The sequence below is a fragment of the Diospyros lotus genome, unplaced genomic scaffold (genome assembly GCF_014633365.1).
Source record: "Diospyros lotus cultivar Yz01 unplaced genomic scaffold, ASM1463336v1 superscaf1, whole genome shotgun sequence".
Taxonomy (NCBI): domain Eukaryota; kingdom Viridiplantae; phylum Streptophyta; class Magnoliopsida; order Ericales; family Ebenaceae; genus Diospyros; species Diospyros lotus.
The window spans coordinates 5,257,470-5,274,543 of NW_026267104.1; the positions used below are offsets into that span (position 1 = coordinate 5,257,470).

The following is a 17,074-nucleotide window of genomic DNA, read 5'->3' on the forward strand; positions in this document are numbered from 1 at the left end:
GGCCACGATAAACTTGGTGGCCTTTTAAAATATAATAAAAATTATTAAAAATTTATTTTTCTTACAAATTGAAAATTTTAATTATTAATTAAAATTTTATATTATAGTTTAGAAATTAATTTTTTCCAATTGATAATATAACCAAATTACTTAATCTTTTTTGTGACATAGTTGAACTTAAATAAAATTTTATTAATTTTAATTTAAAAAAAATATTTTTACTAAAACTATAGTAACAAGAATGGTTTATAATATTTTATAACTTATCCACCTATTTAGAAAAAAATATTATTATTATTTTTTATAAAATTTAGTATCTCAAGTGAAGGAACAGAGAAATTATAATTACTAATCATCACCCTAAGAGCTGAAAGCATGAGTATGATAACTTCTTCATGAAATATATCTTCCCAAAAACTATTCAATATTACACTTTCCACGAGGACACATAGAGTCTTACTTTATTACAGACAACAAGAAAATTAAGTAGAACCTCTCACCATTGTGATCAACACAACCAAACATAATAGGATACTCACGTCATTGAGTAATGACAAAAATTCTCTCACTTATTGAGAGTTTTCAGTATTTTTTTCTTTAAAAACAAAGTAGAAGATAATTAAAAAGAATAGGAGAGTAGCTCATAAAAATAATAAATGAGATAAAGGGAAAATAAGTGTGAAATAAAGTAGTCGTAGGGCTATTCCAAAATCATGAAAAAGCCAAGCATTATGGAAGAATAACACAATGCATGAAGCAAGCAAATCACAGTCTTCCTTCCTTGAGAGCCTCCCTAGGACATTCATATACTTGAGACCTTTAAGCACTAATCACAACAACTATATGACCTGTGGAGAGGCTTAGTTCTTAACTCAAGAATGCAACATTCCCAAAATAAGAACATCTCTTTATTATGGTTAGGAGACTTTTTATAAATCATTCCTCAATTGCAGGAAGCAAGCTCCAAACATAAAGTCATCAACCTAAATAATACCATGGTAAATTAATTTTAAAAAACAAAAAATCCCTATTTTTAAAAGCATGGAACAGCTAATCATACCTTCCCTTATCATTGCAAAAGATGGCTTAATTAGTAGCTCCAAGTCAAATCAAGAATTTAGGAATTATCGGCCTGCTAATTGGAATCTTCCCCCATTGCTTAAGAGAGCATATAAGCCTTGAAAAATTCTAAGAGAAGCTTTTAGGGACAAGACAACCTAAGCACCCAATGATAAGAAGTTGTTCTCACGAAAATGAGCGAAACAACCAGATTAGAAGAAAATAAGAGAGATCTAAGATATAAGAATACAGTCTACACTCAAGTCACAAACTCCCCTTTTCTTAGCAATGCAAATCTGACAAAGGTATATAATATGCTTCACAAATATAATCGTTCGTGGCACAGGCAATTCTATATTACAACTGTCCATGCCCCATGAGCAGTTATGCATTTACCAACAAGACTTGTAGACCCATCGCCTACACAATTAAAAGATAGCATTCATCCACTTGAGTTTAAACCCTTTAACTTAGACAAGCACCCAAGTGACTTCTCTTTCTTGAGTTCTAAGTGGTTGGTTTTGGGCCCCCCCTCCATTTTGGGGCCCCTAGGCATAGGCTTTCGTGGGCCTATGCCTATGCCTAGGCCCCAAAAAGGAGGGGTCTCAAAATTAATAATTATTTTTTTTATTTTTATTTTTAGATATAAAATTATTAATTTTATTTTGCGATAAATTTTTTTGAATTCATACACTATTTAGTTTGTTATTTCATTTGAATAACGAGACCCCAACTCCTCAAATCAACATATCATTTTTTAATATTAAGCAATGTATAGTGACATGCCATTTAGACAAATAGACCCCAACTTCTTAAGTTTATGAATAATTTTTTAAGATTAAACAGTGAATAATTGAGTGTAAATTAGTGACGCAACAAAAAAAATGACAAGAATTGACATTATTTTAGGAGAATAGTTTGATAAAACAATTATTTAGACAACGGAAAATTTCGTTTGGAGAATCTACACTAATATGAACATTAAAGAAAAAAATAAAAGTAAATAAGTGGAATTTTAATTTGCATAACTTGTCTGTAAATATTTCATATTTTTTGTTTATATAATTTTTTATGTTTTTAAATTTTTTTCTCTTATCTATATTGTCAATTAAAAAATATTTTTTTTCTAAACATGAATATAAATATTTAATTAATAATTTTGTTATTAACAAGTTACTAAATGAATTCTTATTTAAAATCACAAATATTCTTAAGACGATACTGCTTGATCCTTGCCTTACCCGACACACAAACCCCTTATCTTGGCTTAGTGTGATTGACCATTTCCTTGCTTGACACACGAATTTCTCTCGACTCAATCCTCTCTTCGCAACCGCTTACTTGGCTTGATTATCCACCCGCTAGCTTGGCCTAGGCACACAAGCTTGCTCCCATCTCAACCTTGCCTAACACTCAAAAAGCTCAATGGGTGACTGTGTGCATTGGAGTTGTCAACATCAGTATAATAACATCAACCTAACAAATTTTTACCCCATTATTTAGAATTGGGTGTATAAATTTTAGATTTTAATTCACTTTATAAATTAAATTGTCAATGAATCTATTTATTTATTTCTACGTATATTTTAATATATTTTATCTTTAATAAAAATCACTTCAAATCTTAAATAAATTCAATTTTAAATTAATCAACTAAATACAAACCTAGAGAATTTGATATTTGGGTGATCTGGATATAATTAAAAATAAATACAATAAATACATCTTATTTTTAGATAATATGTATTTATTACATCTTATTTTTAATATTTAAATAAATTTATTATTTAATTAAATAATTTCAAACACAATATATTTATAATCAATTAATAGAAATATTTAAATATTAAAATAAAATATAATAAATATACTTTATCTAAAAAAATACATTTATTACTGCACTTTAAGAGTATTGACAATGGTTAAGTTGTACATCATCTCTATCGTTACTTATATTTTTATTTTTAAATAACTTAAAAATGAAATAAAATTCTCAACTAAAATATTAAATTTTTATTTTTAAATAAAATAATATACCAAATTAGTTTAATGAATAGGTCAACAAAATTCTTATAGATAATTTTATTTTTCTTACAAAACTTATATAATATCAAATTTAAATGTCTATTACTAAATTTTACAATTTTTTTTTCTTTTATTTGTTCCGTTAATAATTTTCTTCATTTATCCACTCTTCTAACTAATTAAATTAAAATTTAGAAACTGTATCAAATTACCAGATCCATATTTGAATTTTATTAATTTCATTACTAGAATGAAACAAATTTGATGATCTGGATAAATGGTAATATTTTATAATTTTGGAGTTTGGACTGACTATTTGGGGCAGCGGTGTGACCGCCTATAAGCTGTCAGCAAAGATTAAATGCTATATAGTTTATTTAGTTATACTTGTGTTAAAATTTATAGAGTTTTAATGCTATTAAAATTAAATATTATTTTAATAGTATTTAAGAAAAACTCCCCTCATCTTTTCTCAAAATATTGTTATCAACTTACTTCGTTGACTAAATGTTTTACAATTTTACTTTTTAAAAACTTTAATATTATCAACTCTCTCTACCTTTAAACATTACAAACTTGAGCCTATCGCTAACTCTAACTTCCATCGTGGTATCACCACCTCCAGCGCATCACTGCCATCTCCTCATTTGTCACCTCCTCCATCTCTGTTCCTCACACTTGATAGTATGCTTCACATCACCTTAATCTATTTTTCTTATGTTATTTTATTTTTCCATCTTATTATTTGTTGTCCAGAAAATACCCAAAAATGGAGTGAATTGGCTTTTCAAAAATTAATAATTTTACCTCTTTTGAAAACTCTTAAATTTGTGATTTTAATATGCGGTAATTGCGGTAGGATTAATAACAATAAAATCACACAACTACACAGAACAAGAGAAATTTATAGAGATTCGACGCTAAAGAGTCTAATCCTCTCTCTCAAGACTTAGCTTGAGATTCCACTAGGGAGAATGAACGTTAATTTTTAATTGGAGCTAGAACCAAGATATAATACCTTGCCTAAGTAAGAACCACTAGTACACTACTAGTAAATACAATCTTCTCACACAATAAGTGAGTAAAAATAACAAACTTACAACCAGAGACAATTTACAAATAAGTCACCAACGGTTGAGAATTCCACCAGGCAGCACATTTCCAACACTTCGAATATTCTCACTCTTTTTTGAATGCTCTATCAAGTTTATTTTACCTTGAGCCTCTATACTTGTAATACCCCATGTTTAGATAAGGCTGCCACGTAATTTTAATAAGTTTAGAATACCGAAAAATGGATTTTATAGCAATTTTAGGTACTGAATCAACTACAGGGAATGCCTCGGAGTGAAATTGTCTAAGAAAAATGATATGGTCTCGATATGCGTTCCAAGTTAGGATTTATGGTATCAAAAGAAATCGGATTAGGAATAATTTTCGGTAGAGCTAAAATACAGCTGCCATTTAGGCTGTAAAACTGAATCGTGGTAGGAGACTCTCGAAAAATCAACGGAACCCTAGGGGGGCTCCGGTTTTGCGTAACCAGCAACCCTTCAGTGGTTTCAGGATGAAAAAACAGCCCGGTAAGGACACTGGGGCAAAATCGTCCTTTTAACTAAGATTCAAGTTATTAATTTTGTGTTTTCGGTATCGTAATGCCAATTAATTCAGTGTTTAAAGATATTATTGTAACTAGAGAATTATTTCAATGAATTTAGGGTTAAAAATAGGATTTAAATATATAATTTTCTAAATTATATAATACAATATATAATCACATATATATATATATTATGCGTAAGGCATTGATAGCCATGCCCTGTAACCCACGCCTCTGTAAAATTTTGGAAGCCATTGCACGCAAATCCCATGCCTCTGCAACCCGAACCCATGCCCCTGCCAATTGATAGCTGTCAGTAAGTGTGATCTTCACGCAATGAGAGATGGCGCAGGCAGGGGAGATGATGGAGGCTTCGGCTATATAAGGGGAAGGGGAAGAGGAAATTAAGCAAGCAAATGGCCACGGAGAAGCTGGCCGAGAGATCGAGAGAGAGCTTGTGAGATTAGAGAGTAAGATCATGGGAGAGAGAGTGAGCGGCCGAGGAATGGCCACTTCCAGCGGCCATGGCCGCGAAGCAGAGCTTCGATGCTCGGCCATAGTGGATAAGGAAGAAGGAGCAGCAATGGGAAGGCACAATCGATGATGGCAGCAAGGTTCGGGCAGCTTGTGGTGGCGCAAAGAAGCAACGAAGGTGCCCGTTGTAGCAGCGAGCGGCCATGGCCGCAAGCTTAGCGCAGCCATGGCCGACGCACAATGAGCAGGGCCGCGAGCAGCGGCTGGGCGCGGCACCGGCGTGCTGCGTGAGCAACTTCCAGCAAGGTCGAAGGCCGGTGCTCGGCCGTCAGGAGGCGCCAAGCAATCGGCGAGGGCGGCGACAGCATGCAAGCAGAGGCTGGTTTGCGTAGTTGCAGGGGAAGAAGAAGAGAAGGGAAGAAGAGAAGAGAAGGAAGAAGAAGAAGAAAAAAAAAGGAAGAAAAGAAGAAAGGAAAAAGAAAAAAAGAGAGGAAGAAGAAGCTGGGTGTGCTGCGCGCAGGAGGCAGGGAGGAAGAAGAAGAAGAAGAAAGAAAAGAAAAGAAAGGAAAAGAAAAGGAAAGAAAAGAAAAAAATAAATGAAATGTCGAAAAAATCTCCAAAAAATTCTAGAAAATAGGGAATTATATTTTGGTAATATCTCGAAGATTTTGGTAAGAAAACAGCCCGGGCACGCATTTCGAGGAGATGGCACGCATACTAAGAAAGTCGGAGAGGATAAGTCAAGGTAAGTAAAAATTCCTAGAAAATTTCAGAAATTCAAGAATATTATTTTATGAATTTTCGTAGAAGAATATTTGAGAAAATATTTTAAGAAATATTTAGTTTAGAGGAAAATTAGGAAGAAATAGAAAGAAAATTAAAGAAAATGCCACAAATTATGAAAAAATAGGTTTTAATGTTTATTTAAATAATTATGGTGGTTAGGATACTTTGAGGTTGAAGTTGAAGAGACTCGTGCAAATTTTGAGATTGACACGCAAATCGAGGTAAAACACGGATATCGAGGTAGCCCGATAAGCTTGAGAATGTAAGTGATACTCCCCAATTAAAGTTAATTTTATGGAAAATGCTTGGTTAGTAAGTGGTTTATGTTCCTCGAAAATGTTTTCATCATATTGACATACCTTGATATGAATCCATCACGTAGACTGCATACATGACATGACTATGAAATGCATAAATACACGTTAATATCATTGATCACTCGCATTTGAGGCCGTAGTGAGTACGAACTGGCACCGCTGCTTTACCAATGGTGCACCCATATATACACCTCGGCTTCGAAAGAGGGAGCCGCAAAAATGGTAGGTAGCATGAGGGGTGCGGTTGACACCTACGATGAAAGACATTGCATTCATGCACGAAATATGTTTTCTGTATCCTTACTTAGATGATTCATCATCTAATTTGGGTTATGCCCCTAGAATATTCAAACGTTCCAGGTGGAGATTGTAGCAGATACGAGGATAAATGAGGCATGAAATGGCACTTAGCAGAGTGCATGAGAATGAAATGTATGTAACGTAGCCCCTGTATTTAAGTTCTGCTGCTTTAGATTTTGAACGTTTTAAGGAATGTTGAAGATGTAAGAATTTATTTATGATTAATGTTAAGATATCAGGTTTCGATCATTGCTTCCGCATTTGATGTGTTAGTGATTTTCTTTCGAGATTAATAGTTGGGAATTCCGGGACGGATTCGAGGAATGATGTGGTTTAGCCTTAGTGTTTGAAAGAAAAAAATTTATTGTCTGGGAATTGTCTCAATTTATAACGCACCCAGAAAAGCGGGGCGTTACAATACTTATCCTATATATATATACATCTTTTAAACACACTAACCATTAAAGAAATGGTTAATATAAAATTTAAAATTCAAAAAATGTTTAGACTTTTTCAAACAATAAGAAAACATGTCTCACATTTAATTCAAAATAAATATTTTTTACATGAGAAATCAAGATTTGAAAATGCAAATATAAGCTTTTGAGACATAAATGAGTAAAACAAGAAAACATCTCTAAAAATAATTTTCTTTTAATTTAAAATAAATTTACTTTTTGCATGAGTAAGAGAAAACATGTCTAAAAATAATTCTTCTTTAATTTAAGATTTGAAAATTCAAATATAAGCTTTTGAGACATAAAGGATTAAAACAAGAAAACATGTCTAAAATTAATTTTTTTTCAATTTAAAATAAATTTATTTTTTATATGAATTAGAGAAAATATGTCTAAAATGAATTTTCTTTAATTTAAAATAAATTTACTTTCTGACATTTAGATGCAAAGCTTAAAATCTCCTTGAGATGCAAAGAAGGGTAAACAAAAGCAGCAAGTATGACGGGAAGTGAGAAAAGATCTGTTCTCCAATTTGCACCATTCCAGAGTAGTGCTGTAGATGAGGGTTTCTGGGATAGATTATCTTCTCTAAAGCTCAACAAGTTAGGAATTGATGAATCTCCTATTTTGTTTTTTATTTTTGCCCGTGTTGTTCCCATTACAGGGCGATTTATTCTAGAAACTAACATCATTGGATTTGGAGTAGTATTCTATTAACAAATGATTTATTCTCAAATATATAATGCATATATATATATTATTGGCAAATTATATACATAAAACTTTATTATAAATAGATTCAAACAAAAAAAAAATGAGTTCTATTTAGTATTTTAAATTATGAACGAGCTGTCCACATAAAAATGTCACTTTTATATTATTTTCGCACGCCTATCATCACACAAGCTATAGCTAGTTTACGTATTTGATAATGCCAAACTACAATTGGACAGGAGGAAAAGATTATTCATTACATTTAATATATTATGTTATACCGTTTGCTTTCCGTCCAAGTCCCAACAATCGACACTGGACACTGATTTAATTAAAATGCTGCAATCTTGAAGTTTTCACATTATTACTGGGTAAGATGGTTTCATGGCAATGCCACAGAGGCCTTCCTTCTCGTCAACATCTCTCTGAATCCTCAGGTATCCATTCTCGCCCCACTCTGTTCCCCAGGAATTCTTAATCAGCCAGAACTTAGTCCCGTCCTCGGAAGTTCCGTATCCGATTGCCGTGACGGCATGGTCAAGATTCGTGGTGCATGGGCCCGTGAAAACGCCTCCGTTGTAGAACCTTAAGTCCGACCACTGGCCAGCGCTGACAGCGACAGAAACCGGCTGGTTGGCCACCGCCTGCAGCAGTGCCGCCTCGTCGTTCATCGGCACTTGTTCGTAACTGGTTATTGCGGCGACGGGGCTTGCCCTTTTCTCTCCGTCGCAGGTGCCTGCTCCTCCCTGATAAGGGTAGTCGGCTTCTGTGGCGAGGCCATTGTTTTGGGTGATAAATTGGAAGGCGGTCTCCATGGAGCCGCCCTCGCAGCCATGGTTCTGGTAGTCACAGTCGACGAGCTCTTGCTCAGAAAGCGATACTAGTTGGCCGGTTTTCATTTGGTTGATGCCTTCCAGGGCTGCCACCGCTGAAAATGCCCAGCAGCACCCTGTAATGCATGGCAGAAAGATACAGTAAATAGAAAGACATCAAATGCTTTGATTGTGTGATTATATTATTAATTACGTGGAGTTACCAAAAATATCAAAAAACTAATAATTGGAAAATTTATTTAAATATAAAATTTTGAAGTGATGTTTATGAATGTGGGAAAATCACAGGTGATTATTTATTAAGCATGCAATATGAGATATTAAAACTCTATATATAGAATTGATATAATTAAACAAGACTCTTAATTAGGAGCTTAAAGTCAACAAAATAGTCAACAAAAAAAAATAATAATAATAATAAACTTACGAGGTTAGAGAACAAAAAATTAAATAAAAGGCTTACCGCATTTCATTTGATTTTTAACATCAGTCACTGCTCCCTTCTCCCGCCAATCTATGGTAGATGGAACATCATTTACATTGGCATAACTGAAAGAACTTAGCATTACCTCTTTTGTTGTCGCCTTATAACCAGTATAAGAAGCAATAAATTCCTCATCTGTCATATCTGCAAACTCCTAACCCTCTCTTCGCGTTATTTATTTCCCTTGAAAGTCCTTGAGGTTTCTTGTACTCTAAACCCTCCCTCACCATGACTCGGTTCTACGCACAAATAATAATAATCTGCGTAGTAACCATTTTACGACTTTTATTTTACTAATGAGTTTATTGTTAATGGGATAAGTTTAGTAAGGATGTCATGGCGTCTTTTATTTCAGCCGTCACGGAGCTTCGTATCGCTCCATTTTCCTTAGGAATGATGCCGAATCCATTGGGGTTAGGTTCTTAGAGAAATTGGTTATGGTTAGAATTAGGAGAATGTGTTAAAGAGTCTATTATGTATGTTGAGATGGTTTTATGTGAATGAAAAATAATGAGAATGGTATTACGATGTTATGTGGTTATGTACATGAAGAGTTATGAGTTATGGAGAAATGTTATGCAAGGTTAAGCTGGGAAGATATAAAGTTAATAGTGTCAGTAAGTGTGTCTAAGGGTATAGGTACAAAGCCACTGACTGTTGATCGTGGGTCGTGGCAGTTGATGGCTGGATGTATGGGCGCCAGTCATCGGTTGTTACGATAAGCGCTAGACGGCCAGAAGAGCTGGTACTCCAGATTCCCGCCTTGATTTGTGCATTTCATGATGTGTGTGCTACAAAGGGCTGGGTTGCATTCACGTGGGGACATGCCTTGTGTGTGATGGGATGTATGAGCATTTGCATGACCCGGTTGGTCCAAGAGCCAATTTGGGTATCCTAGATGAGCATATGCATTTAGAACATGTCGCATGTGTGAATTCTTATGTGTGGGCGTAGCAGGGCCTGATGCTTGGTTTATGGGGGCCTTGTCATCACGTTTATGCTACGGAAGCCCTTGCATTTCTTATGTGTTGCATTGTATGGTTCTAATGTTACTGTTATTCTGGACGGGAGTACCGTGCCAGGTGTCGGGAGTACCGACTCATGTGAGCTTCGGCTCGGCTTAGATATTAGCTCGGGGTTGGCCCGAGGGAAGACCAAGATCGCGAAAGTATATGATTATGTGATGTATGACATGATGAACACATGAGAATATGATGGGAATCAGGAAAAGTATGTAACAAGTATCAGGAAAAGACAAAAGTTGAATGTCAGGAAAAGCCGACCATGTCAGGAAAAGGCTGGTCTAAGAGAATGATGATATGGTAGCCTATGTTAGGCTACAACAGGTTTGTATGTGGGACCCGGGTGCCAATGTTTGACTTATGTGAGCCCCTGGTTCCTTATGTGCAATTAAATTTATGTTATGCATGTAGAAGTAAGGTACGTATAGATCATGACATGGCGTGATTGCATTGGCATGAATTGCATGGGGTGTCATGGGAAGAGTTCTATCCTAAACCCGTAACCTTTCTTTCTAGAGCTTGCTGAGTCTCGCGACTCATGTTGTTTTACATCATTCCAGGTCAGCGTATCCTGAGATCGCATGTGTGTTCATCGGGGTTTGGGTACAGACCGTCAAGTCATGGTAGCAAGTGCAGAGCTCTCCCAAAACTAGATCCTGTGTGTCATCGTGTCCTAATAAGGTTAATGTTTATGTTTTCAGATTTTGTCGCATGTTATGTAAGCCCAGGTGGGCCCAAGTGATGAATGATTTGTAAAGATTATGATGAGATGTTATAATAAAGAAAAATTATGATTTCAAAAAGGGTTATGTGTGTGTTATAGGTGCGCCATTGTTCGATATCATTTTAACAATGACCCTCTCACGGATCCTCTTGGTGCACGGGGACTCCGGGAGGCGGGTTGGGAATTGAAATTTTTTGGTGGGGGTGGCATGGCAAAGAAGAGGACACGTGGCAGAAAAAGTGGTGCATGGAATCAATAAAGCAAAACCCACCTCTCATCACCCAATAAAAGTAAGCATAAAATAATGGTAAAGAAAAGCCAAGCCAACAAAGATCTTGTCCTCATCTCTCTTAAGATTCTCATAAAATTAAATTAAAATTAATTATTATTATTTTTAAAATACTAAGATATTACACAATTGCTAGTTCTCGTGTGATAGGTCATTCTGTCTACTTCTTGCATAGTCCCGCAAAGTTGGTGGTAGTGAAGTGTAAGGCATGACATTTTGCAAATTTGCAAAAAGACTGTCATCTCTTAGAGAATTTTAATACTCTCATTATGCTATTTTCAGAAGTCTTCATACTCGTTTCGAGAGACAATCTACAGAATGGTCCCGAAGGCCTAGGGAACTTGCACTAGGAGAGTCTCCCGATGTCTTAATTTGTGGATTCAAAGGATTATCAACATTGTGTCCCTTATGGTACTGTCCATTCCCAATTACTTGGGACCTTATTTGAACCATTCTCAAGGTTAATTTAGTGAGGGTATGGTGGATGTGTTTGGCTTTTCAATCAATTTCTTGTAGACAAGGCCAATTGTTTCTACTTGAACATAACAATATATTTATTATTTGGAAAAATCATCTCCAAGCTCTAAAAGCTCTACTAAAAAGAATGAGTTAGAGAGCACATGACATTCTCTATGCGAATATTTTGATAACAAAGTCAAATTAAATCTTAGAGAAAACTTATAAAATTCTCAAAAGAGTTCTAGTGTCTTACCTTATGAAATGAGTGTTCTGCTATTTATACCTGAGTTGAGGGGTTAGTTATGGCAGTTCTTAGTTTTGTAAAATTGATATTGACTTGCTAGATACAACCTGTTACACAATCATTGAAGAAAATCATTGAGATATATATTTGAGAATTAAACATTTGTTAATAGAAACACAACATCAAATACAATGATGTTAGTTCTTTGTAATTAAAGAATATAATTTAAAATATTAACCTTATGTTAACCTTCAAAGTATTAAGATATTTTTTCGATGTGAGCCATCAACTTTTAGTTAACTTATATGGTGTGGGACTTGCTAGCAATTGTCATTAGTTATAGTCTGATCTGACTTAGACTAGATATCATTTTTCTTCATCTATATATACCGCAAAATCCTCATTTATATCAAAGTTATATAATTTGTGTAAAGAGTCAACGTAGCAATTAACTATATCAGTTGTATGTTATTGCAATTTGAGTTGTTACAAATGGAAATGTAATAAAAAATTTCAATTTTTTTTTCCAAGGATTGGAGGATTAAATAGTTTTGTTTGGATTTAATCATATCTATCAATTCAAATCATATCTATCAATTCAATGGTTAAGTTGTACATTGTCTCTATCCTTACTTATATTTTTATTTTTAAATAACTTAAAAATAAAATAAAATTATCAGCTAATATATTAAATTTTTATTTTTAAATAAAATAATATTCAAATTAGTTTAATGAATACAACAACAACATATTCAGCATTTATCCCACTATGTGGGGAGTTTAATGAATAGGTCAATAAAATTTTTATAGATAATTTTATTTTTTTATAAAACTTATATAATATCAAATTTAAATGTCTAATACTAAATTTTTCTTCTTCTATTTGTTTCGTTAATAATTTTCTTCATTTATCCACTCTTCTAACTAATTAAATTAAAATTTAGAAACTGTATCAAATTAATTACCAAATCCATATTTGAATTTTATTAATTTCATTATTGGAATGAAATAAATTTGATGATCAGGGTAAATGATAATATTTTATAACTTTGGAGTTTGGCTAGATTAAGAGGGTGTTTGCGAGAGCAGTTTGACTGCTTATAAGCTATATTAACAAAAATTAAACATTATATAATTTATTTAATTATATCTGTATTAAAAATTAAAGAGTTTAAGCACTATCAAAATTATCAGCTTATTTTTGTAGACTAAGTGTTTTATAATTTTGTCATTCAAAAATTCTAATATTTTTAACTCTCACTGTCGCCCATCGTCGCTTCCAGCTTCAGTTGCAGCATCGCGGCGTCTAGCCCATCGCCTCCATCTCCTCATTTGTATGTGTAGGGGTTGTATTCCCATAACTTGGCTTTCCCATTTATTTGGACGAAAATTATTTATTTACTTTTTTCCAAAGAGGAAGATGGAGAAACAAAAACCTCTAACTGAGTGGCCAGTGCTATGAGCAGACCATCAATTAACTTCAGGATTTCCCAATGTTGAGGGATTTCAATCAACCAAATTAATTAGCGGGAGTTTCATCTGTCTTGTTGAGATCAACTGTACTAGTATTTCATAGCCCTTTGAAAGATCTGTGTGTTTTATGGGTAATACTCTGCTCACTGCTGGCTTTGGCTTTGACTTCAGAATGAGTTTTGCTAAATTGATTTGGTTCAAACTGGATCGAGTTTCACCGCCTCACTGTGATCAATATTTTCCCATTTTAATCAATTTCTTGTTGCAGCAAATTGCAGGTAGGCACTTTTATTTTGACATCCTATTTAGAAAGTTCCCTCTGTTCTTTAATTTACTTTTTATGCTTTATGTGATCGATATTTTCTCATCTGCAATCTAAGGTTACCATGCCCCTCAATCAAAATCACATTCCAGGTTGTTAGTACAGAACACAATGCTTGACAATCATAGCATTTGATGGTGAAGGCATTTGACTTCTCAGGTTGTTTAGTATAGGGCTTTGACGGAAGGGTGGCACAAGAAAGACCAAAAAAATAACGCAAAGGGCCTCTTAAATCAGGACAGAGTGGGTGCACACTACAACTGTAGGTGTTGGCTATGGAGTGTTAGCATTCTGATGCAGTGAAGTAATTAAGACTTTATATGATACAAAATTGGACTGCATTTTTCTTTTATATGTTTTTGATATTGTACTGTTGACTGAATTATTTGCGGTTCTAGTATTTGGAGACTTGCAAAATATTCAGAATACTGCCTTTGTCATTTGTTCTATCATTAACCTTTTGTTTAAGTATTGTGAATTAATGATGAATCTCCTATTTTGTTTTTTATTTTTTCCCGTGTTGTTTCCATTACAAGGCTGTTTATTCTAGAAACTAACATCATTGGATTTGGTGTAGTATTCTATTAACAAATGATTTATTCTCAAATATATAATGCATATATATATTATTGGCAAATTATATACATTATGCAATATATACACAAAACTTTATTATAAATAGATTCAAACAAAAAAAAATTGAGTTCTATTTAATATTTTAAATTATGAACGAGCTGTCCACATAAAAATGTTACTTTTATATTATTTTCGCACGCCTATCATCACACAAGCTATAGCTAGTTTATGTATTTGATAATGCCAACTACAATTGGACAGGAGGAAAAGATTATTTATTACATTTAATATATTATGTTATACCGTTTGCTTTCCGTCCAAATCCCAACAATCGACACTGGACACTGATTTAATTAAAATGCTGCAATCTTGAAGTTTTCACATTATTACTGGGTAAGATGGTTTCATGGCAATGCCACAGAGGCCTTCCTTCTCGTCAACATCTCTCTGAATCCTCAGGTATCCATTCTCGCCCCACTCTGTTCCCCAGGAATTCTTAATCAGCCAGAACTTAGTCCCGTCCTCGGAAGTTCCGTATCCGATTGCCGTGACGGCATGGTCAAGATTCGTGGTGCATGGGCCCGTGAAAACGCCTCCGTTGTAGAACCTTAAGTCCGACCACTGGCCAGCGCTGACAGCGACAGAAACCGGCTGGTTGGCCACCGCCTGCAGCAGTGCCGCCTCGTCGTTCATCGGCACTTGTTCGTAACTGGTTATTGCGGCGACGGGGCTTGCCCTTTTCTCTCCGTCGCAGGTGCCTGCTCCTCCCTGATAAGGGTAGTCGGCTTCTGTGGCGAGGCCATTGTTTTGGGTGATAAATTGGAAGGCGGTCTCCATGGAGCCGCCCTCGCAGCCATGGTTCTGGTAGTCACAGTCGACGAGCTCTTGCTCAGAAAGCGATACTAGTTGGCCGGTTTTCATTTGGTTGATGCCTTCCAGGGCTGCCACCGCTGAAAATGCCCAGCAGCACCCTGTAATGCATGGCAGAAAGATACAGTAAATAGAAAGACATCAAATGCTTTGATTGTGTGATTATATTATTAATTACGTGGAGTTACCAAAAATATCAAAAAACTAATAATTGGAAAATTTATTTAAATATAAAATTTTGAAGTGATGTTTATGAATGTGGGAAAATCACAAGTGATTATTTATTAAGCATGCAATATGAGATATTAAAACTCTATATATAGAATTGATATAATTAAACAAGACTCTTAATTAGGAGCTTAAAGTCAACAAAATAGTCAACAAAAAAAAATAATAATAATAATAAACTTACGAGGTTAGAGAACAAAAAATTAAATAAAAGGCTTACCGCATTTCATTTGATTTTTAACATCAGTCACTGCTCCCTTCTCCCGCCAATCTATGGTAGATGGAACATCATTTACATTGGCATAACTGAAAGAACTTAGCATTACCTCTTTTGTTGTCGCCTTATAACCAGTATAAGAAGCAATAAACTCCTCATCTGTCATATCTGCAAACTTATTAACACTTAAGTTATATTTTTTATTAGCTTCAACATTAAAGGCATCTATATATTCGACATTCTTCTTGAATATCTTAAATCGAGTAGCCTTTTCAGTTGAGTCCTTGTAAATGCGTCCATGACGAGCCATCCATTGCTCATGTTGCTCCAGCATTGCTGCCTCCTCGAGTCCGTGAGCTGAGACTATGATGAGCTCAAAGGCAAAGAGAAAGGTGAAGGAGAAGATGACCAAGTGTAAATGGGTGGTAGCCCTGGCCATGGTGTGGTGAAGGTAGTAGTGTAGTGTTGTGGTCGAGAAAATTAAGGATTGTGGATGGACAGAGTACTGGGATCTTGCATGGCTAGGGTTTATATAGGCAAAGCTTCTTGGGCTTTGGCTTACGTACTATTTTCTTTGATGAATCACGTCATCATATTAATTTGAAGAATAAAATAGAATAATATTTTGTGTTAAATAATAATAATTTTAAACTTGTTTAAAAATAATTTTCGTTAGAAGAGACACAGACTTGACTTACTTTGTTGATTGGGTGTTCTAATTAATGTAGTAGTGCTCCCTCCCTTGACCCAGTGACGATCGACGACAATGCTATAAATGACTTCTCCTTTTGTTTTCTTTTTATTTTTAAGAAATGAAAATGAACGAAAAGTCACGGAGCGTAACTTCCGGCATGGAATCAACGGATACTCACAAAATTAACTAACTAACAAGACTTCATATATAATTAAGGAAAAGAAAACAGAATTAAGGAGAAGTCATATATAGAGCTAGCTAGCTGTGAACGCTGCTCCAAGGGAGAGGCCTCGCTAAATTGGAACACCCCACCCCACACCACACGGCACGCAGTCAAGTCGGGTTCTCGAAGAAAACGAAAATTATTTTCCAGATACTAATAATATTTATACAAAATTATTTAACAAAATATTATTCTATTTTAATTATACTACTTCAAATATTACGACGTACGTTTTGTGATTTATGAACAAGGGGGATTAACTGCTTCTAAATTTAGCAATTCTCAATATTAAATTTACCAACCTTCAAATTAAACTTAATATGTATTGAAAACAGTAGTTAGAGTGGGTTTGCCTCAATCAATTATTTTTTAACACGAAGCTTCATGTCTAAATCAGAATAGCTAGTATTCTGTTAAGGGTTTTAATTCTAGGCAATCATGGAGGTATGTTTTGCATATTTCTACCATTAAAGGGTCTCTCTCCTATGGACTTTCCCAAAGACATGCATTAGACCTCCCTTACAAAGGTGTCTCACTTTTCTTGGAGGTGTTCCATGAACACTTTGCCCGAGGCCCCTCTTATATAAGGAACCTTAGTCATTTTAGATATTTTCACTCTTTTATAGAGTTTGAAAATCTCAAAAAACTTTTTTCACAATCCTTAATTAAGCTTTTTTAGAAAA

The 17,074-nt window shown here is 34.5% G+C and overlaps 1 protein-coding gene across 2 annotated transcripts; it reads right to left on the bottom strand.

Annotated features, from left to right (window-relative positions):
- Window positions 1–8,040: 8,040 nt before the first annotated feature.
- LOC127792847 (senescence-specific cysteine protease SAG12-like) lies at window positions 8,041–15,989 on the bottom strand. 2 transcript variants are annotated; one of them, XM_052323462.1, is made up of 2 exons: window positions 15,478–15,989; window positions 8,041–8,682 (listed from the first exon to the last, which is right to left on the bottom strand). In XM_052323462.1, the coding sequence occupies exons 1-2, from the start codon at window positions 15,911–15,913 to the stop codon at window positions 8,090–8,092; spliced, it is 1,029 nt and encodes a 342-aa protein (XP_052179422.1). In that variant the 5' UTR covers window positions 15,914–15,989; the 3' UTR covers window positions 8,041–8,089. The 2 variants fall into 2 exon arrangements, with proteins under 2 accessions (XP_052179422.1, XP_052179421.1); XM_052323461.1 differs by lacking the exon at window positions 8,041–8,682 and adding an exon at window positions 14,340–15,130 and having other exon boundaries at window positions 15,478–15,987.
- Window positions 15,990–17,074: the final 1,085 nt, after the last annotated feature.